At 41.8% G+C, this 23,552-nt stretch overlaps 1 protein-coding gene across 4 annotated transcripts in view; it reads right to left on the reverse strand.

The window, feature by feature from the left end:
- The window catches only part of loxl3b (lysyl oxidase-like 3b), a 40,306-nt gene that overhangs the window by 10,301 nt on the left and 6,453 nt on the right, over window positions 1–23,552 (reverse strand). For 3 of the 4 annotated variants that reach the window (XM_083997943.1, XM_083997941.1, XM_083997940.1), the window contains exons 2-9: window positions 18,934–19,308; window positions 17,797–17,960; window positions 13,489–13,706; window positions 9,831–9,896; window positions 7,326–7,382; window positions 6,153–6,360; window positions 5,099–5,279; window positions 527–681 (exon numbers count right to left, since the gene is read on the reverse strand). In XM_083997943.1, the coding sequence (XP_083854069.1) occupies window positions 527–681; window positions 5,099–5,279; window positions 6,153–6,360; window positions 7,326–7,382; window positions 9,831–9,896; window positions 13,489–13,706; window positions 17,797–17,960; window positions 18,934–19,300 (1,416 nt within the window). In that variant the 5' untranslated portion in view covers window positions 19,301–19,308. The remainder of the gene's footprint in view (window positions 1–526; window positions 682–5,098; window positions 5,280–6,152; window positions 6,361–7,325; window positions 7,383–9,830; window positions 9,897–13,488; window positions 13,707–17,796; window positions 17,961–18,933; window positions 19,309–23,552) is intronic. The other variant, XM_083997942.1, reaches the window with a different exon arrangement.

Consider the following 23,552-nt stretch of genomic DNA (forward strand, 5'->3'; position numbering starts at 1 on the left):
TAAGATATAAAAGTTTAGTTTAAACATCTGCGACTTGATTGATTTGATCAAAGCGTCTGTTTTCTGGAGTTTTTATCCTGTTCAGCCCTGTGAGTGTATTTACAGGAAACATTGATGAGTAGCCTATCATCTGGTTTAATACAAACTGTACAACCAGACGTACTATGTTAAAAGGGGAATCACTGTTGTCTGAGAAACGTATGTGCAAAAGTGAGATTTTTTTGGGGCCAATAAAAGAAAAAATAAATCAAAATTTGATCTAACGTCACAGTTTTTCATGACAACAGTGAGTTAATGTTACTTCAGTGGGTGAAAATATGAGTATGAGCTCTAAATCTCACACGTTAGGACAAACACAGTTAGATCAATAAAGAGCTAAACTACATTTATCAAAGCAGAAAGAAGCAAAATTTAACTTTCTCAAGTAATCTACAACATTTGCAATAAACTGTATAAGCACAAGTCAAACAGCTTCCTGACATCTGAACATCACAGTGTTAAAACATTAAGGAGGTTCAGCTCTGACCGAGTTCTCCAGGCCCATGTAGGGGATGTTGCAGCGCACGCCGGCGTCCTCGCTGTGCTGACAGTCCTCATATGTGATGTTTTTAGCGGGACAGTTCCAGATGGATTTCTCCAGACCGAGACACTTCACCTCATTCATGTAGATCGGACCCATTCCTAAAAACACACACACACACACACACACAACAGGAGCTACAGGTTAGAGCACCCACAACTCATCAGTGTTTATTTGTATTTTCCATCTGACAGAAAATAATGAGCCAAAACCTTTTAGGAAACACAGATGACTCTTCATGGACACTCCTCTTGTTATTGGGTCAAATTTGACCTATTTACAGATGTTTTTATGTCAGAAATCTGGTTTTCTTATGTCATATTATGTCTAAAAATAACACAGATGGCTCCTCACCACACATGTAATTCATTATCACAGTATTTTCATTGAATTTTGGGAGTTTAATTCAGATTTATAGCATGTGGCCTTCACTTCACTACCACTGTAGGTCTTACTATTGCTATTACTCCTACTCTTTTTTATGTGAATGAGCTCTATTGACCATAAAAGTACAAAAATAAAGTTTTAAAAGCTCTGGTAATGAGTTGGAGCGCAGTGGACTGCAAATGCTGCGTATACTGTATGTGTTTTACATCGTTTTATAAAGAATCAAACAGATCAGGACCATTGGAGGACAAACATTTAATGGTCAACAGGGGGCAAAATGAAGGTTAAATCAGGCGGCAATGAAGCACAGTGTAAAAAAAGTTTTAATGAGTTCAGGATATCTGAGGAGTTTCAACCACTGCAGCTTTTAATGAGCCCGGACCCGTTTAATAAGGAGCTTAGATCAGATTAGAGCAAATCCAGGTCAGTTCACGTTCTGTTTTTTTGACCCTTTTGGATCAAAACTCAACATTTCAAGAACCAGACTGTTCGAGAAACCCTGGGCCAAGAAAAACAAACATGTGAAGGGGAAACAGGAAACAGTACAGGACATAAGTTGTTCTGTCATGTATTTCTTAATTCCAGTTATATACTGACGCGACGTTACTGGAACCAGAAAACAAACACAAACACTTTCCACGGAGCTCTCTAGATACAACAAAACCAGACTTGAGGTCGATATGAAATCATCACAACATCCAGAAGCCGAGAACACACACGGACACACACACATGGGAGCTCTTCAAACCAACACCCAAGCTCCATCCATGTTTGCTGAGGATGCATGCTCTCCGTCAGCGACACGCGGCTTTACATCCACTCTGTAAACTCTCACTCTGCTGCTACAGGTCATATAGCACCATGAAGTGACTTTTTTTTAATGTAATCTGTCTTTCTTTTTTTTTATGAAAGAAATTCCTTCAGTGACTTAATTCGTTTCCGACTTCTCCGACGTTCAGGAATGTTTCCTGGACCGACCGACCGAGCCAGGTGGCGGTCGGAGCCGCTCTGCTGCTGCTCAAAGAGATTTAGTGATGACTCTGTCTCTCTTTCCAACCAGCTTCCTCCTCTGTGGTGGTGGAAATCATGATGTACACACACACACACACACACACACACACACACACACACACACACACACACACACACACACACACACACACACACACACACACACACACATACACATTTACACACACAGCCCCACCCAGCTGCCCTTCAAAAGACGACTTGTTTCTGCACCGGTGGACAGTTTATCCAAACACCACACACACACACCTCCATGTTCCTGAAGGCAACGCTAATGAGGAGCACAAACACAACGACACACTCTTTTATGATAAATATAATTTAGCTTCGACAGAGAATAATCATTTAAAAGCAATGAGACATCCATTCATGCAGACTCATATTCTTGTCTTATCTGTTTCATTTATTTCTCAAAACATCAAACTATCAGTCAGATTTAAAATCAAACCAGTCCAGATGTTCAAGAGTCACAATAAAAAAACTGGTTTACCTTTTTTTTGTTTGGGTTTAAAGAAGAACAGAGAGGTAATGATGTAAACTCTCATCATTTATAGTCAGTCAGTATTATCTATCATTTTTTGTGGCGAATCTCCATCTGATTACAGATTGCAATTCAAAACAATCATAATATCATAATCTTTAACCAATGATTCCTTTATCTGCACTTGTGATAGTGAATGAATGAAGAATGAATGAATGAATGAATGAATGAATATTTATTTCGGTGTCATGCCACCATTGTGGTCCATCCCATATGGGATTACAAGACACATTTACTGACAAATCAAAAACTAGACAGTCCTTCCTGTGCAACACATGAATAAACAATTTAAGATTACTTTCAGTACTCATCTGTATATCGCTCTTCGTCTCATTGCCCAGGCCTTTTCAAGAAATAAAGAAAATGCAAATATTTTCAACTGAAAAAGATGTTTTTGCTTCTCAGCATCGTCTAACCACAGCAATTCGTTATTTGGATCTACTACTAAACAGTCTTACGATGTCATAGAAAGGACAATATAACACAAAATGAATTTCATTCTCCACTTCTTGGATGTGAAGTACAAATTCTATCATCTGCTGCTGTGCCAACATATCTGCCTGTCTCAATATGAAGACCAAGAATACCAGCTCTAAATTCATTGATTGATTGATAGTTATATTTTTACTTCTTAGGGCATTTATTGCTTTATATGTGATAGAGGTCGACTCATTTATCTGTACCGATGGGACTCTCAAGATCTTCAGGGTGGCACCATTGTGTACCTGAGATAGTTTATATTTAAACATGGCTCCACATTAATGAACACTTACCTACCAAAGTAAATAAATAAAACAGAATCTGATATCGCAGTGCAAGGAAGCAGATGTGCAATGATGTGTCCTTGCCCAGTGGATGGATTTTAATAAATCTCCTCCAAATGCTGTGTCTTAGAGCCGATGTTTGATGACTCTGTTTTCACACCTGATCAAACCAACGGGGCTGGAAACAAACCAGAGTCCAGTTAAACCGGGATTTAAAAAGTGCAGGTGTGCAAACAGCCTCAAAGTGTGGCCTGGCTTCAGAGCTACTAAAATAAGATCAGCGACCGCCTTTACAAACAGCTGTCTGAGATTTAATACGGGTTCAATGAATCCACAAGGAGACGTGCTCTTTCTCACACACACATACACACACACACACTGCTTCATTCAGCTTCAGGTTTCCATCCTGGTCTTTTCATTTCTGAGCGGCCTTTGACCAGCAGGAATGAACATTTGGAAAATTACTCAGGATATGCAGCAGCTTCTTTCATGAATTATTACAGTTGTAATAAACGTTTTCTTGAATAGTTCGGCAGTTCGGAGTCTCACAGTTACAACCACTGAAAGTGATTTGCGGAGCCTCTCATGTGTAGGTGGATCACACAGCAGCTGGAGTCGAGTGGCTCATTTTCACATGAAATGATCCATGAAGCAGCTGCAGCCACACAGATGGTTTTCTGTTCTAGAAAATACCTTCACACACTATAAAGAATCAGAAATATTCACAATAAAGAGGATTTAATGAATAAAGAACTATATAAATGTCAAGATTGTTGCTTATTATTGTAGTAAAATGAATATATTTACATACTCTGGTGGGTTTTATGTTATATTTCCAAAAAGTTACACTGTTTCTTTTCTTTCTTCATTCCCTGCATTCCTTTGCTTATTAAAATAACCTCTAAATGAGGAACCCCGGCAGGAATGTGGAGCTGCAGATCAGCAGGTTATCTGCTCTCTGAGGTGAAGAGATGACCTGAGAGATAAGAGCAGTGACAGGTGACGACTGACGTCCTCCCTGAGGACAGTTATAAAGACGTCCGGCCCCAGGGGACGGGTGGACGGAGCAGTGAAGTCTGTTTGGAGCTTTTACTTTGAAAAGCTGCAGAACCACTGATGTTAGTTTAGTTAAACTGAACCTTTAAAGCAGCCAAATCACACCTGGATTTAAAGGGATAGTTCAACATTTTGGCAAATTGGTCCATTGCCATAATCCCTATAGTCTTAGGAGTAGGTTCGTTGCCTTTAATTGTCTGTGCAACCCATTTTTAACAGAACGTTACGAGACAGAGTTGTTTTAGAGGTAAATGCAGAGACTGCTTGCTGAAAAAGCAGTGGTTTTGCATGAATTTACCTCTAAAACAACTCTGTCTCGTAACGTTCTGTTATTATCTCATAGCGTGGTGAATGTGCAGGTCACAACTTGTCCACCAGAGCGTTTTGGAGTTGTTGGATTGTGTATTTGATGAGTTTGATGAGGGAAACCAAGAAATCCCATTAGCCTCCGACTCCGTAGCGTAGCTCTGAGCAGCTCATGGCTCTGCTCCGCCATTCTAAAAACAGCTTGCACCGACAATTAAAGGTAACGAACCTACTCCAAAGACTATAGGGATAATGGCAATGGGCCAATTTGCCAAAATGTTGAACTATCCCTTTAACATCCCAGTGCTTTTGGTTTCATCTCAAACAGTGGGTCAACTATACTTCCTGTCTGCAACTGGACTCACAAAGATTATGAACCCAAAATCGAAATGCACATTTCTGACAAATGGGCGGTTTCATTGACAACTTCCTGACCTTGACCCATGCGGGCGCCGGTGAGAGCCTCCTTGGCGCTGCCGAAGCCGAGCTCCCTGCACACGACGCTGGCCGACTGCAGGTTCCAGCGGTCGTCGCACACCGTGCCCCACTCGTTGTCCTTCAACACCTCCACCCGGCCCTCGCCCAGTCTGGCTCCTCCCTTCAGCCTCACGTTTCTCTGGACGAGAAGCACACAGTGAAATTATATTTTAATCGACATGTAGACATGCTATAATATAACTACAGGCTAACAGCTTTTAATCACAAGACATGTATTGTCCTTAAAGCAGATATCAGTGGAATGTTTTTGTTAATATAAGTCCTAAATAGTCCTATTTTCCGTCAGCAATCACTTACATGAAGTATTTCAGCCTAAACACGAGTCTCTCCGTCACTCTGCTCTGCTGTAACCCGAGGAGAAAATTTTCCTTGTGGGATACAAGTGTTATCCAATGAGGAGAGAGAACGGCATGAAGGGCTGTGTGTGCAGCCAAGGGATGCGCGTGAATGTGGTGACGTAGCACGAGGACCAATTGATGCCTGACAAGGGCGGGGGCTGCTAACTCATGGTGCGTTCAAAGAAACTCGTACTTTGTGTTTTTCCTTCCTGTGAAGTCATACCAGTTCGATCTGGTACGAGTTCACGGGTCGGAAGTTACGAGTGGCCGTTATAGGGAACTTTCACAGACAACAGGATGGTAAAAACACGAGCTACGGGTTACCTGGAACGCTACCAAGTCGTAGTTGTGACTTGAAGCTGTAACTTACGGTTTCAAAAGCCTGCCTTGAACGCAGCATTAGCCGAAACGGCCGTGAAGCTGATATCTGCTTTAATGTAAACTGCTTGATTCTTAAAAACAACAAACATTTAATCTACTTTTCCTGTTAGAAAACACAAATTAGACACTAAAATATCATTAAATGTCCAGTTTTTACCTTTTTTCCTGCAGCTTTCGGTCACATGGCACTGTCTATCATGTGACTTAAGCTACACTGAGATGACTTTATGTACATTTTTATCTCCATGTCTCCAAAAAAAACCTGACTTTACCGAGGTCTTGGGTTTCTTCTTCATGCCGGTGTTGTGCATGAACAGGGGGCCGGGCATGCAGCTGACCACGGCCGGCATGCCGCCCTCACAGGTGGATGTGGCGTTTGGTTTGTTGAACTCCAGGGGGCAGGCGGCCAGGTGCACCTCCGTCCCCGTGCAGGCCACCGAGTGGATGTGGAAGTGGTTCTTCTGACGCTCAAGGTACAACCTGCAGGAAGCAGAGACACCGGCTGTGGTGACTCAGACACCAAGTCAATGGATGAATGACTTGGTTGTGTTTACAGTGTAGTGGAAATTAAGGGTCTGACAGAAGTTTTTTTTTAATGATCAATCACACAAATGAAAGCAAAGCTACCCAATGATCCTGACTTGCATAGAAAAAACTGAGCAGATGACACGTTTAAGTGTGCTTTTTTCAGACAAACTATCACAGAGATGGTCTGACAGTAAATAATAATACAAAAAAAAGTTGGACTAAAGGAGTTGTGTCACTGTTTCATCCTGGAGACTGAGGGCATAGGTTTGCATATGGATGTTAGAGACATTGCCCCTGAATTTCCCTTTTATTTTAATCTTTGATATGTATAAAATAATGTATAAATGAATATAACTATGTATAAAATTGTATTTAGCTTGTATTTAAATGTAAATACAGATGATATAGAAAAAATAACATTCAGTCCACAGCATTAAAAAGCAGTTTTAGAAGGGGATGTTGTGTCCAAGCCAAATGTTCGCCCTTGCTAAGTTTGTATGCTAAGCTAAATTCATATTTCCTACAGACACTTTGGCAGCGGAGAGACAATAAAAAAATAACCAAAATGTTGGTTTAGCACTTACAGTATTTTAAGACCATTATTCAACTGAATTCAATATTTTTGCTCAATTTAGTTTCATGCTTTTATTTTGAAAATCTCCAAACCAGCCACATGTGCAGGTGCTCAAACCGGAGAGGAGGAATGTCGCTAGCAAAATTAGCTTTTCACACTCCTAACAACATTTGTTTTTCTCATCCTGACTTCATCAGTTTGTCAAGTGTAAGTTGTGTGTGTGTGTGTGGTCAGTGAACGCAGCATGTGTGTGGGTCTCTCTCTTCAGACGTTGTCATTGTCCCACACCACCACCACCACCACCACCCAACTTTACCCACTGAGCCGTTTATCCTCAGATTACCTTTTGCCAGGGCTGCTCTGTTTAGACTTAGAGTTAGCTTTAGCTTTGGGTGTCTGCCTGCAAAGTAAACACGGGGTTAGAGGCTGTGACACAGTTTAGGGAGACGACACGGTGAAAAAAAAAATCAAAGCAGCACAAGACAGTGACACATGGTGCAACAGTGATGTTAAAGACATACAGAGTTATATGATCCAGAAGGACGTGGCACCTTCAACATGATGGTTAAATACACTGCGCTTCATACAAATACGTTGAAAGTGACACGTCCTTCCGGTGAAAACACACACATGTGACAGAATTACATCAATTAATTAAAACTTTGACATTCATTAGATCTTTAAACGCATTTTTAGACAGCACAGACTCACATACAGAGGACGGCCAAAAGTATATGGACACACACATACTGTAGTTGTTACATAGAAAAATATTAAAGCTACAGCAAACAATGATATATTTGGCAGCTCCTGTGTGCATGAGATATAATTAATAAAACATGTTTGATGTAATGTAATCTGCATTTAAACCTGTAAGTGAACGCCAGGGTGTCCATATACCTTTGGCCATGTAGTGTATGTATGACATCATGTATCAGTATGATCATTAACATGTTAGTAGAGGAGAAGCTTTTCTATATTGTGCCAATGTGAACCTCCAGTTACCACATTGTCTCTGTTTGGTGTATGACGCTGCTTTTTGACAGGATGGGATGTAAATAAACCACAGAGGTAAGTGTAACAGTAACAGTTATGTTACACTGTACAGTCTGTGTTGGTGAGTTCTTCAAACTTTTGTCAGTGTGAGGCCGAAATAAGAGCTGATGTTTCATCCTGTGACAAAACTTCAAACATTTTGTTATTCAAATCAATTAGAAACTGTTAATTATTATATTGTTTTAATATGTTAGAAGCATAAAGTCAATATGGTTCCAGTATAGCAAGTGGTTCAGTGCTTAATGGATTTAAACAAACCGTTTTGCATGCATTGAATTTGACGCACGTTTGTGTCTTTGCAGGTGTTTCTATTAAAGGAGCATTATCGCAAATACAGCAGTAATAGCATAAAATAAGCTGACATATGTAAAAGATGGGTCGGGGGGAGCCATAACTAAATTTACAAAAAAAATCGCCAACAGTATAGTGTCCGTGGGGCAAATGCAGCATTTGTCTTTGTTATGATCCAAGCCGGCCCGGCGCTTGCTGCGTTAAAATGCACTCGGAACTCGCAAATCAGACCTCCGAACCGGACAAATATGCAACAGTAAGTAATGTAGCAGTGTTAGGGTGCTCACAGTCACTGAATCGCTGGTAGAACACTTTGTCTCCACGTCCCTGTGTCTTTCTTCAGCTGTCCTCTCAGCGTTATTAAGGAGGAGGACGTTTCAGTTGCTGTTGTTGTCGTTGTTGTGGTTGTGCGCGACGTAGAGCTGCCGCTTCCACTAGCGAGTTTTCTTTTTCCCGCGATTGCACGTTCATTCAGCCTGGCGAGGGAGGAGGAGGGGGGAGGGAGAAGGAGGGGGGGCGGGGGGGGGGACTAAACGAGGCTGCTCTCTCTCTCTGACAGCTGCCCACTTGTTTATATCTGATAAGCTCCGCCTGGCTCCATCTAGTGGCCGAATTTTGCGATAATACTCCTTTAAGGTGCAGTGAAATGAGCCCTCAGGACCACCGTACATCTATTTGATAAGCTCTAAGTGATATTAAAGAAGATAAATCTAAGATTATATAAAACAAATACATCTGCAACAATGTTTTTTTTTCACTTTTATAATTTGTATTCATTTCCTTTGGTGTGGAATTTCCCAAATTCAGAATATTCAGATCCCTAAAATGTGTGACGTACGTGTCAGACTCCGCCCGTCTGGCGCTCTGAGACGGCTAAAACAAACGCTGTGACTTATTATTTGCAGGAACTGAGGCCTACGACTGATTCAGCTGAAGAACTGAGAAGGAAAATTCACTCCTCACCTTCTAAAAAGCAGGTCATACTGGAGAATGGGATTTTCAGATGGTGCAGCGTTAGATTGAAAAAAAAAAAGGGATAACGACTCAGTCATCCATGGAAAATTGAAATTGAAGCCCCGGTCACTGACACAGCTCAGACTGACAACATCTGTCCCGTTAAAGACATGGAGGGATTTCCATTCAAAGTCCTTTTTGTAATTAAACGTTTTAAGATCAGATGGTTTGAAAACTTGGAAATAAATAATACAACCTGTGCCATGTCAGTGGAAAAGTGCAGAAAACAAACCCTCGACTCAAGATAACCCTCAGTTATCACAAATCTATGTCAAATTTAAATACGCAACCCATTCACATGCTGCACATCATAAATAATATGATATTAGAGAGAAGGGGGGAGGTGGTCATCTATATCTAGGAGCGGGAACAGCTAAACGGTTATTGTCTACTACTCCCAACAGGAAACCCACTGTCACCACTACACCAGTGAGTGCAGAGACGGAGAGGGACGGTGGGTTTGATTCCCTGCAGGAGACTTGTGTACCTTCCACCGGCCGCAACATTAACCTTTGGCCTGGAGACCTTCTCAGCTGCTCGCTTTTTCAGATGTCTGCAACAGTGAGACAGCCAAATACCATCACATACAGGAGAGAGACTGCGTGCAAACACACACACACACACACTCACATACACTCTTTCACTGTCTATGGTCTGCACACACACACTTGCACACACACACATTGAGGTGAAGCAGTGCAGGGTCACTGGTGAATCACATTTCTGACATTCCTCAGGTTTCCAGTATCGTGTGTTACAGATGTGAACGATCACAATTTACAGAGTTATTCCAACTATTCGACACTGTGGTGACTGTTTGAGTGAAAAACCAGCGAAAAACCATTAATCAATACAGTATCTATTGGCTATTGGCTGGTGATCAATATAGAAGCCCAGTCACTGAGTAAACTGTGAATCTGTGACCTTCAGATTACTAACAGTAAAGTAAAGTCAAGTCAAGTCAAGTAAAAGTTAAGTTAAGTTAAGGTCAGGTGAGGTCAAGTCAAGTCAAATCAAGTCACAATAAGTCAAGATAAGTTAAATTAAGATAATATAAAATAAGTACTTGTAGATTAATTTGAATGATGATTTTAAATTACTTTAACCATACATTTCCTTACAAAATGTTTCATTGTTTTAAGTCCATGCACGATAAAGTTACATACATTTGCATAAAGCAGCACATTCATCCACTGAAACACTTTAAAAATCCCTTGGTCAATTTTGAACACATAAAAAATGTGAAAGTATGGCTCTTCATGAGAATAATCCCACCCACTTATTCTAATGGTTTGGGAGCCCTAAAGTAAACACATACAAGGCCAACATGGTGAGTATAAAACAAAACAAAAAAACAAAACAAAACAATCACTTCCTGTTTGAACCAGTTTCTAACAGATGATTCATCTGTCTGGGATTCAGTGGAAAGTTTTTCAGATGCTTGACGGACTAAATGGAAAGTTAAGTGAAGTGGTCACAGCTATTATCACAAAATCAGCGACTGACAAACAAAGTCTACATATAATAAAGAGCTGAATTATAATGTAAAAGCACAGAGGGACTGATGATAACACAGAGCAGTTTGACTCCGGTCGTCGTTGTCTGTGGATTATGTGACTGACTAACCATCCTCCGTCCGCCCTCACACTCGGCTGAGAGAAAACACACGTTTCCCCCTCGGACTACTGTGAACCATCTGCAGGGGAGGAATAAAAACGCCTGCGACTGGAGCGCGGCCAGGAATGTGTGCAGTCATACTGGGAGTTCAGAAAGTCGGCTGAAGAAGCCATTGTTCCTCAAATGCATTTTAATGGATAGAGACAATGATTATTTTCATAGGAAGAGAGGATTCAGACAATAAGTCAATGATTTGATTTCCTGATTGACAGGGGAATGATGAGACTTTCTAGTATTCCAGCTTCTCTGCTATTCTGGTTGGACAAAAGCTTTTATTAAACTGTGATTTTTCACCATTTTTTGACATTTATTAGACCAAATGATTAATTGATTGATAGAGAAAATAAAAAAATAGTGAAAAATGCACATCAGGACAGCTGGAAAACCTCAGTTTTAAAGCAGATATCAGCTTCGCGGCCGTTTCGGCTAATGCTGCGTTCAAGGCAGGCTTTTGAAACCGTAAGTTACAGCTTCAAGTCACAACTACGACTTGGTAGCGTTCCAGGTAACCCGTAGCTCGTGTTTTTACCATCCTGTTGTCTGTGAAAGTTCCCTATAACGGCCACTCGTAACTTCCGACCCGTGAACTCGTACCAGATCGAACTGGTATGACTTCACAGGAAGGAAAAACACAAAGTACGAGTTTCTTTGAACGCACCATGAGTTAGCAGCCCCCGCCCTTGTCAGGCATCAATTGGTCCTCGTGCTACGTCACCACATTCACGCGCATCCCTTGGCTGCACACACAGCCCTTCATGCCGTTCTCTCTCCTCATTGGATAACACTTGTATCCCACAAGGAAAATTTTCTCCTCGGGTTACAGCAGAGCAGAGTGACGGAGAGACTCGTGTTTAGGCTGAAATACTTCATGTAAGTGATTGCTGACGGAAAATAGGACTATTTAGGACTTATATTAACAAAAACATTCCACTGATATCTGCTTTAACTGTAATAAAACTGAATAAAGCTGCAAAACTTCACATCTGAGAAGCTGGAAACATTTTTTTCTATTTGATCAAATCGATATGCCAATTAATCCTCTCACCCAGCCTTCACTATTGAGATTTGATATGTACAGATATCCTGTATTTTTCTGCACAGCCCTGCAGAGGTGAAAACGCTCGACAGAACACACACTGGTTTGTACTTTTCCGTCTCTGCAGGCAGTTCATTATCACTCCTCAACTTCCTCTGCGAACTAATGAACGGAGGCTGAGAAGATGAAATATTTGACCCGAGCTGGATGCATTTCAAACACAAACATGGCTGCTCTGTGAATCCAAAGGGGAGGAAAAACAAAAAAACATCCTCGAAAAGGAAGAAATAATAATAAGGAGAAGCAGAACGATCAGAGGCTTGTGTGCTTTGCTGTTCTGGCTGAGAGAAGAGACACTTACACAGACTGTCAGTGTTGTATCTACTGTAAACAGCAGCTCCTATAATGTCCGCTCTTTACCAAACAATAGACCCAGATCCTGCTCGTGGTTTGGTCAAAGTGTTGCCACTTTGCTTTACACACTGAAGCCACAGGAATGTCAAACAGGCTGCAGCAAACAGCTACAGCTACAGCTCGTCTGGGCTGAATGAGAAAATTACAGCCAGTTTGCTGAGAGGCTTAATTCACATTGTTGGCAGAGGAGAACAGTGCTTCACCTTTAAAGTCTGCAAACGTTGCACATGAGGAATCTCCTCCATGTTGCTCATTTTTATCACTTTGAATTAATAGTTTGACACTTTAGGATAAACATCTATTTACTTACTTTCTGTCTGTAAAGTAAAACTATTCCTTTAACTTCCTTTAAGTGTAAATTCCTCTCCTGGATGTTTTATCTCACATGACGTCAACATTTCTTCTTTTTTTCCACAACTTTGAATGAATCAGTCTCCACTATTTCCATCACCATGAAGTTGAGCAATACAACACAAAGTGAAGCTTCAATAGGGAAGATGCAGAGTGTGTCACCACTAAACCTGGTAAAGTGTTTGGCAAACATACAAAAAGATCAGAGGAAGTAGATATAGATCCACTAAACCCCGTGGAAATTTGTGGAAATTATGCACAAAGCTCATAAAAAAAGAGTCAGTTTTGTTGTAAAAAGCAAAAAATATAAAATGAGCTGTAACAAAGGAGCTAACAAAGGCTGTGTGTGTTGACCTGCTGCTGTTTTAATTCAGATTTTATTGAATTATTACTTTGTTGATTAAAGTCTTGTGAAAGAAAAGCAGATTATCAGATTATTATTATTTCTGCTCCTTTTCATTCATGATTTGAGATTTTGTGGAGGAGCCTTGGAGGTGTTGGTGTGCACACTTTTCCACCAGGAAGTGGTAAAATCCAAACTGTCTCCTAAAATTCATTCTTTGCAGCTTCTATAAAAACGCACCAGCTGCAGCTTTAACCTCATGATGAACCTGCAGTAGATTCAGGTTTTTTTTTTTTATGCTTAAAAGTCGAGCCATTCACTCACTTGTAGAAGTTCTTGTTGACTTTCCTCTCGTGTGGGAATCCCAGCATGCCGCAGACCACGCGCGTGTTTTTGATCGTCCATCCCACGTCACAGACCTGAGCCCAGCCGTCTTTATATTTCACCTCCACCACGCCCTCGGTGACGGGCATCTTCCTCTTCGTCGCCACGACCACGGGCCGGAGTCGCACCTCCTCCACTTTGTTTTCGTCCACGTGGGCCTGCGAGGAGGGAGAAGTATGACAATTAGTGATTATTAAAAGGGATAGTTCAACATTTTGGCAAATTGGCCCATTGCCATAATCCGTACTAATCCGGAGTAGGTTCGTTACCTTTAATTCTCGGTGCAAGATGTTTTTAGAATGGCGAAGCAGAGCCGCGAGCTGCTCAGAGCTATGCTACGGAGGCTCATGGGATTTCTTGGTTTCCCTCATCAAACTCATCAAATACACAATCCAACAACTCCAAAACGCTCTGGTGGACAAGTTGTGACCTGCACATTCACCACGCTATGAGATAATAACAGAACGTTACGAGACAGAGTTGTTTTAGAGGCAAATTCATGCAAAACCGCTGATGCGCGTTCCCATCTACGGCAGTTTTTCAGCAAGCAGTCTCTGCATTTGCCTCGAAAACAACTCAAAAAACAAACCTACTCCTAAAACTACAGAGATTATGGCAATGGGCCAATTTACCAAAATGTTGAACTATCCCTTTAAGTCATTTTCTTCACATTTACACTGTCAAATTGTTACAAAATACAACACACAGACATACGCTGAAGACATCCGAGTCTTAATTGTTGGTCTTAATCCTCTCACTAACTGCTCATGAGCAGTGTTGGGAACGTTACTTTTAAAAAGTAATTAGTTATAGTTACTAATTACTTCTCCCAAAAAGTAACTGAGTTAGTAACTCCACTACTTCACTATAATAGTAACTAGTTACCAGGGAAAGTAACTATTGCGTTACTTTTTCTTTCTTTTTTTTAAGTTTAAATATGTCGAAGAATTTTGATTTTTTTTCTCTCATTTTTAAATTGTATTTTATTGTTTTCATATATTTCACTGATCGCAATTATGGAATGCGAGTGTGTGTTTTATTGAAAGCGAGGCTGGTGTGCCTATGAAAATAGGTTACAGTGGGTTTTTTAAGTGCTGTGGCTACAAGCAAATCTCATATTGTCTCTGTACAAAGACAACAAAGACCTTTTTAAATGTGAAAACAGCGGAGACCTATTCAAGATTTGCGTTTAATAACAGGCGAAACATCGAAATTAATTTATTCATGGCCACATTAAGTGAAATTATTAACTTTACCGATTATCCATCTGATTATCTGTCCTGCTGCGAGCGCACAACAGGGTATCTGCGGATCCTTAAAAAGTCTTAAATTCATGTATCTAAAATTAAGGCCTTAAAAAGTATTACATTTATTAGAAAATTCTAAGATGGTCTTAAATATATAATACACAGCATCATAAAATATGTATGCACTTAAACTTTTATATGAAATAACAGGGTATGCGCGCGGGGTCTTAAAAAGTCTAAAATGTGAAAATCTAAATTTTAGGTCTTAAAATGTCTTAAATTTGTTGAATTATTGTTTACATTTTCTTATGCCCACCATGGGCGAGCATTTCACTCGCATTTGCCCCTAAAAAAAACAAACATGTGTGAACCGGAAAAATCATAAAAAGAAAGAGCACACGATTGGTCAAAAACTACAAATCCCACAATTATCTGGCCTCAACAATAACAGTAGTTAGTGTAAGTAAGGGAGAGTGGAGCTGTAGGTGAAAAGAGGAAACAACGCCACGTCTGGTCCTGTTCTATGTTGTTCGTTCACACGTCACCGTTTATTCGTTACGTCCGCGGTGTAAAAGGCCGTGACGCAAAAACGCGATTAGGCGCGAGACGCGGTATACGCGACTTTTTTTTTTTTGCGACGCTACACGCGATTCTTTTATGGCGACGGGACCTTCGCGTCTTCGTCCTTTTCATCGTGTTTGGTGGGAAGACCCGCAAGGGGCTTCCCACCAAACACGAGGAACGCTTTTTTTTCGCTCGAGTTTATACGCGCGACCAAACGCGAGATACGCGAGAAATGCGATTTATCGCTCGTTTTGACTTTGTGTAAATTCGCGTCTTCACGAGCCCGCCCATTTTCACTACAACAACAACATTTCTGCTCTCACCAACCATGGTTGAGGTCACAACGCTGCTGTAGCTGCTCTGGAAGAGTTCCAGCTGATGAGCTACAGAGACTTTGGGGTCAAAGAGGAGCAGTGCGTCGCTGTGTCGGACTGTTTGGATTTAATGAAGAAGCTGCACAGAGTCAGGTGAGCAGAAGCTCAGGACAAACACTTCGCTCCGGGACATAATGTAGCTACACCTCACATGTTCTTGTCTTTTACCTCAGGGAGAGTAAAGTAGTGTCTGTTTCCACTTTCCCTCCGATCTCGGCAGCTTCCCTCTGCTAGTCTGTGTGTGTGAGGCTAAACTGCGTGCGTGTGTGGTTTGTGTACAAACTGAACACTGCCTCTGATTGGCTTAGCATGAAACCTTACTCTGCCTCAACCAATCATCATCACTTATGCGGTTGTCTCGTCCCTCCCTCCTCCCCCCTCCCCTCACCAAAGGAGAGGAGGAAAAAAAAAACAGTTTAGCAGCTTCTGTGTCTGAGATGAGCCAAGTCGGGGACGGCTTCAAAGTAGTTTGTAACGCGCCTCATTTAATTGTCGGTAACGGTAACGGCGTTGTAACGGTGGAAATAGTAATTAGTTAGATTACTCGTTACTGAAAAAGATAACGCCGTTAGTAACGCCGTTTATTTTAACGCCGTTATTCCCATCACTGCTCATGAGTGAACGTGACTGTCTCTGGTTGCCAGTTCTGCAGTGACTCACATCCCTTGTGGTTTTATTTAAGAGAAGAAAAGGGAAAAAAACTGTCTGAGATCACAGTTTAAAGTCTGGACGGCACATTTGACTGGGATTGAACTGCAGCATCAGGCAGAAAGAGGGAGAAGCTGCCCTTTCTCACTGTTACAAAACTTTTCTTTTTCATACGATCCCTCTATATGTAACAGGGACACCTCATCATATCACTGCCCCCCCAGTCTAACCCTGTTCACCTCCACAAACCAGCATCAGAGAGCACAAATGGAAAAATAATGAGCAGCTGGAAGCAGCTCAGACACCGACCGACCTCACCCAGCTGAGCTCCCCGAGTGAGTGTGAGAGTGAACGTTTCCCTCAGGTTTAAATATTTATTCAACCAGGGAGGAGGGAAACACAGAGAGCGTCTGATCTGGTCTCTTTTAGAAACCCTCAGTCGGCCGTCAGAGGACACCAACACCAACACCGACCGGATGATTCTCCTTCAACAAAAACATGTGGTGATGCTGCTTTTAGCTGTTGTACTGCAAACGGCTGGAAAATCTGCCATTTTTAACACTTATCTTCTCCGTCTGGTTTTTATGTTGTGATTTCAGTCTTTATACTTGTCTTTGTTATATTTTATTGCTAGAATCTGTGCTTAACTTGTTGTCTTTTTACTCGTTTTATTGTGACCTGAATAGCTGGACACACTGCAAAACACATGCAAAGACACAAATGTGCAACAAATACAGAAAGCATAACTTCATCAAATTGACAACACATGCACTGCACTACAACACAAGTGTTACCAGGAAATAAACTGTGAATTTGTTTGGTTGTTGAATTGAAATGAACATTTTAAAATTTGTGTGGAACTTGTGTCTTTGCATGAATTTTGAACTCTCACAACCACCGTACATTTTATTAGGCTATTTCAACTATTACGGCTGCTGTAATGCATTAGTCCAGTTTGAATTAGAGTTTTTTACTTTTATGAAAGATGCTACATAGATAAAGCTTGACTGATTGGAAAAAAATTAAGCATTGATGATTAAGACAAAACTGAAGAAACATTTCTGGTCAGTCAGATTAAGATAAACCTCCTCTAGTCCAGTGGGGAACCTCTCCTCTCTCCTCTCTCTCCATCCCTTCAGGTCAGTGGACACTGTGGAGGCAGCTGTGATTAACAGGTTCACACAGAAGCTGCAGAGCGAAGCTGATCAGCTCCATGTGTGAGGCAGCGACAGGTGCAGCTTTAAATCTCTTCCATGTGGCTTCAGCCTTATAGAGTCTATAGGCTGCGCAGCAGCAGGGCTGTTAACATAAATGTTTATGGCCTTGTTAACTGCCTCTTAATGAACTCTGAGCATCGCTGCTGCAGCAACACATTCACTTCAGTTCAGGCCTGCTGTTTTGTTTTAGTAACTTACATCAATAACGTTCGAGTCCACGAAGCCGGGAATCCTCTCGTCTTTGCACACGACTCCGGCGTCTTCGTCGTGAGTGCAGTCGCTGTTGCCCCAACCCCGAGACTTACAGGAGTCGATGCTCTTCTCGCCTCCGTTACACTGCACGTTGTCCAGCCAGATTTTACCTGAGGAGGCAGCAACGTGTCACTGAAGCTCATCAGTCCAGATGTGGAGACAACACCTGGGTGCTGGTTTTTAACTGCGGCTTCAGGAAGCTCAGTTATTCAGCTTGGTTTGGGTTCTAAACGTAAATATCTGAATGGCCCTGGTACCCCAGGTTAGTAAGTTAGTTAGAATACAGTGTAATATAAACCCACAATACAACAAAACACAGCAATACAGTACAACAAAGACTTGGTTCTGTCGGTGAGGCAGCAGACTGTTGCCCTGTTGCACCTTGGGGACCTGAAGCTGCAGCCAGAGAGATGACTGAGTGGGTGTGTGATGTCCTGGGCTGTAGTTGTTGCAATGCATGTGATGTAATGTGTCATCCTATTGAGCTCTGAGAGGTCTGGTGTAGGGAGATCAATTATCTTATTTTCAATATCTATTATTAAAGGGGACATATTAAGGAAATACCACTTTTTGATGGCTCTTAGGCATATATTTGGGTGTTTGTCTTGCCGTTCGGCCCCCAAAATGTGAGAACTGACAAAAAAAATCTGTCATTTTCAGGCTCCTGAGGTTGAAATCCATGTGGTTTAATGAGTTGTTCCCTCAGTTATCTGACAATGATGTCATTAGTTTTCAAATTTGCATAATACCACCCCTACATGTGAGTATCGGTGGAGGGGGCGGGGCAAGCAGTGGCTCATTTGCATTTAAAGGGGCAGGCACTGAAACCAGCCGGGCTGTTTTGAGCAGATAAAAAGAGCTGTGATGTTTGATCTTTGTGTTTTTAAGACACCTGGGAACTAATTTAATTTGTGGAAAAGGAGCATAATGTGTCTCCTTTAAAGAAGCAGGTGGAGCAGTAAAGCAGGACTGGTCGAATTAAACTATTAGATGGGAAGCAGTCACTAACACGCTGGCTGACGTTGAGTCTATAGTGTATCGTTTTCATCCTATCAACCTCAGGAAGCGTCTGCAGACTCGTACCTAGACCTTTGCCGTACTTGGCGCTGTGTGTCCACCCTGTGGCCGACACGAAGCCCAGCTGGCGGCACAGCACGTTGGCGTTCGATATCGTGAAGTCGTCGTCGCAGATGGTTCCCCACTCCCCCTTGTAGAACAGCTCGACCCGACCCTCGTTGTGTTTCCGGGGGTATCCGGACAGCCTGACCTTCAGGGCCGCCGCCTGGGACTGAGGGGACGGGGACGGGGACGGTGTGGGCGTTGGCGTCGGTGTTGGTGTTGGCTTCGCTGTGGCAGCACTGGACGGTGTGGTCTGGGTCAAACAGCAGGGCAACCACAACCCAAACAGGAGGCTGAAGGCAAACTGGAGCCCACGTCTTGACTTGCCCATGACTTCAGCTGCAGATGGAGGAAAGAGAAAGAGAAAGTCAAGTCTCAGGCTGCAGGAATTTGCACATTTTCAAGCTGTACTGTGTATTTATAAGTCAGTTTTAGGAGTTGGAAGCGTTCCTGCACTAGTTTACTCCCATTTTTTCCTAATGCATTGTAGAAAAAGCTGCAGCTGAGACAAAGAGGGCCTACACACACACAGAGGTGCTGAAAAAAAAATGCTCAGCATATGGAAGAAGGATTGATGTTAGAGAGTCGAGCTGCTCCGACGCTTTGATTCAAACCATCTGCTCAGTGTTTACTCGACTGTGACGCCCGGAGAGGAAGGAGAACGGGGGTGAAACATTTAAAAAACATACAGGCCTCGATGACCACGCAAGTCAGGCCGATCGCTAATGTTTATCTTCATAAGTGTTTGTCTGATGTCGTAGGTTTCTGCAACATTTTTCCCTCAGGTTTTATTTTCTCTACAAAATGTTAACTCCCTCCTCGTTCTCTTAAAGCTTCCTGTGCAGCTCACATAGGCCCGCTATTGATGAGCTGACAGCTATATGCTCCTTTTTTGGCTTTTAGTTGAGTGTGTGTAGGTAGGGGGTTGCCCCATCCCCAAGAGACACAAATACAGTAGTGTGATGTGTTTGTACAGGAACCACGGACTTAAGGCAGCCTTTCCAAAACATGTCTGAGACTGACTGCGCCGTCTGAGTCCGGTTTCACGGTGCACGGCAGCGGCCCCACACACGCTCACACTGGGCCACAGTCAGGACGAGGTTTAAAGGCAGAGCTGAAGAGGACACACGTTTGTGCTGGTCACACGTTATTTATAATTTATAGTATAGTTCTTTTATTATGGTCTTTTAGCATGTCTTATTTATGAAGTGCATGTATGTGTGAGATATGAGACACTGGGCCACAGTTTAAAGGCAGAGCTGAAGAGGACACAGGTTTGTGCTAGTGTTTTAGTTCCTCAACTTTAAACATCAAACCAGGAACATTGCATTTTTAGGTAACCCTTTAATTTACAGGCCGCTAATTTTGTGATAATGTCAAGAAATAGCCAAGAAATAACAGTCAATTACATATTAATGTCAAGGCAAAAGATAACACATGCTTTTCATGCTTTGATTTTAACAATTTCTGGGCAACTTCTATGCAATCAATCATTATTTCTTAGCTATATTTCTCATTACTATGAAATTGATCATATTTCTTGGCTATTTCTTGACATTATCACTTAATTAGCGGTGTGTAAATTAAAGGGTTATCCATTTCTACACAGTGCATATCTTAGTCCACTGTCCTCCCAGTGCGCATGAGAAATCTCAACTCAAAATCATCTTAAAGAAACACAACAACATTTTAGCTGCTTCTTTACGTAGCTTGGTGAGCTGACCATCACCATCTACACAGCTCTGGGAGGCTGGAGCCAATCACAGCTGACATCAGGTGTGCGGGGGCGGAGCTCACCTGGACAGGTCGACGAACAACCACAGGTTCACATTCACACACTCACCACCAGATTGTGTTTTATCTGCTTTGTGTGACCTCAATATGTGGAAGATGAATTTCACTTTCTGTTTCAGTGCCCTCTGTATAATGAACTGAGGAAATCCATGTTTGAAAAAGTTCAGGTGAAGAACCCCGACTTATTTTGGATGTCTTAGTCAGTGTTGAGCTTTTTGAAGGAGGAGATCCATGTCCTAGCCAGACTTATTGAAAAAGCATGTACTCTGGGACAAAAAAACATAAGACTACATACTATTATTGTTTTGGTTATTTCGAAAAACTGTTAAAGGGATAGTTCAACATTTTGGCAAATTGGCCCATTGCCATGATCGCTATAGTCATAGCAGTAGGTTCGTTACCTTTAATTGTCGGTGTAAGCTATTTTTAGAACGGAGGAGCAGAGCCGCAAGCTGCTCAGAGCTACGCTATGGAGGCTAAAGGAATTTCTTGGTTTCCCTCATCAAACTCATCAAATACAAAATCCCAAAACTCCAAAACGCTTTCGTGGACAAGTTGTGACCTGCACATTCACCACGCTATGAGATAATAATGGAACGTTACGAAACGGAGCCGTTTTCGAGGTAAATACAGGGTAAATACAGAGTCTGCTTGCTGAAAAACTGTCCCTGAACGCAACGCGCATCAGCGGTTTTGCATGAATTTACCTCTAAAACAGCTCCGTCTCATAACGTTCCATTATTATCTCATAGCGTGGTGAATGTGCAGGTCACAATTTGTCCACGACAGCGTTTTTGAGTTGTTGGGTTGTGTATTTGATGAGTTTGATGAGGGAAACCAAGAAATTCCTTTAGCCTCCATAGTGTAGCTCTGAGCAGCCTGCCGCTCCGCTGTTCTAAAAATAGCTTACACCGACAATTAAAGGTAACAAACCTACTGCTAAGGCTATAGCGATTATGGCAATGGGCCAATTTGCCAAAATGTTGAACTATCCCTTTAACACATAAATTGTTGCATGAGTCTATGGATACATATTCATGAGAAGACATGTTAGCCATCTTTGAATGTATATAGCCTATTTATATTGTCTAGTGTCTTGTAAGCCAATGTGGACTGGGGACAGTTATGTGCATGACACTTAAATAAACAAATCAATCAATCATGAGCTAATGTGCATGTGTTTGGACTGTGGGAGGAGGCCAGAGGGAACCTGAAGAGACAACCCACAAAGGAAAAAGAGAGAACGTGCAAACTCCACACAGGAAAGGCCTCAGGTCTGGGGTTCAAACCCAGAGGCAACGGTCCTAACCACTGTACCACTGTGCCACCCAAGAAGAAACCTTAAAAAAATGCACTTGAATCTTCCCTCACTCGTTCATCCATCCTCCAAATCTGACTCACATACATCACAGTGTGACAGGTGGTTACTTCATGTTTGAATAATAATTCAGTCACAGGCCTGGTGGTTTGTTCTTCTCTGATCTCTTTAAATAAATGACCAAACTAAGCTAGACGGCGAAACACAAGAGGACAGTGGACGACATGTTATATAAACAGACAAAGACGGTAAAATCATAGGTTTGACAGTTTAGACCAAACTGTGTTCCTGAGGATAAACTGACTTCCTGTGACTTGAACCTACTGTATTCACACTGTTTCACTGCATTTCTGTGTAAAATGTGATTATTAACAACATTTAAGGTTGTATTATTTTTTGGTTAAAATAAGGTTTAAATCACTGTTTACATCTGACCTCTTGTGTTTTCATGCTAGACTTGTAGTCAAGACCGCCTGAACCGAGACCAAGACACTTCCAAGACCAGAGAGTATCAAGACCAAGACCAAGTCAAGACTAAGACCAGTTGAGCTCAAGACCGAGAACGAGACCATAAAAAACCAATTAGTTACACTATATTTTGCTATTCCGCATGAGTTGTAGAACGCCAACACGTCTGTGTCACAAAATGCATTTTTGGTACCACTTGAAGGGGGTGCATAAATAATGATATTCAAAAAAAAAAGCATGTATGTCTGCCTGCATATTATAGGCTACAAATCCCTTTGAGACCGTTCTGCCAGTCCGAGACCAAGACCGGTCTCAAGAACTACAAGTCTATTTCATGCACCACTGATCATTACTGCAGCAGAGTCATGAATGATCCTTTTGGAAACCGTTTTTTTTTTTTTTGCATAAACAGTGAGTGCGTTGTGAATTAGATCAATGAAACATCTCATACATAAAAGTAGTATTTGTTATGAGGAACTTCCATCGATGTACCTGATTTCAACATAAATCCAACACTCAAAGTCAAACCAACTCTCTCTGTTTCTTTTTCTCTCTGTTTCACTTTCACTCTCTCGCCCCTCACTGCAGCAGTGATCAATAGCATCATGGATCAATAGCATCTTCAGATCGACCAGGCAGCAGTTTCTCCAGCTCTGAGGTCAAATCTCATCACAGAGTCTTATCTGAGACACCACATGGACTCATTCCCACTAAAACACACAAACACACTCAGTTTGTCTGTTCACTAATCACAACCAGAGCTCTGATTCTGCACAGACACAAACAAACTCCCTCTGAGCTACAGAAAAGACTTTTCCCTCCGTGTTGCAGCGCGTCGTCGGTGACCTCAGAGGAACTTTGTGAAACCTTAGACCTGAACCAGTCACAGAAAGATAGAAAAGTAAGTAAGTAAACAACAAATCCTGGAGGATGCATCATCATCAGTCTGAGGTTACTTCAGGGAGACCGGGAAAGGAGAGAACTCAACTGAAGCTGCTCGACA

Source organism: Trachurus trachurus (genome assembly GCF_905171665.1).
Source record: "Trachurus trachurus genome assembly, chromosome: 22".
In the NCBI taxonomy this organism is placed as follows: domain Eukaryota; kingdom Metazoa; phylum Chordata; class Actinopteri; order Carangiformes; family Carangidae; genus Trachurus; species Trachurus trachurus.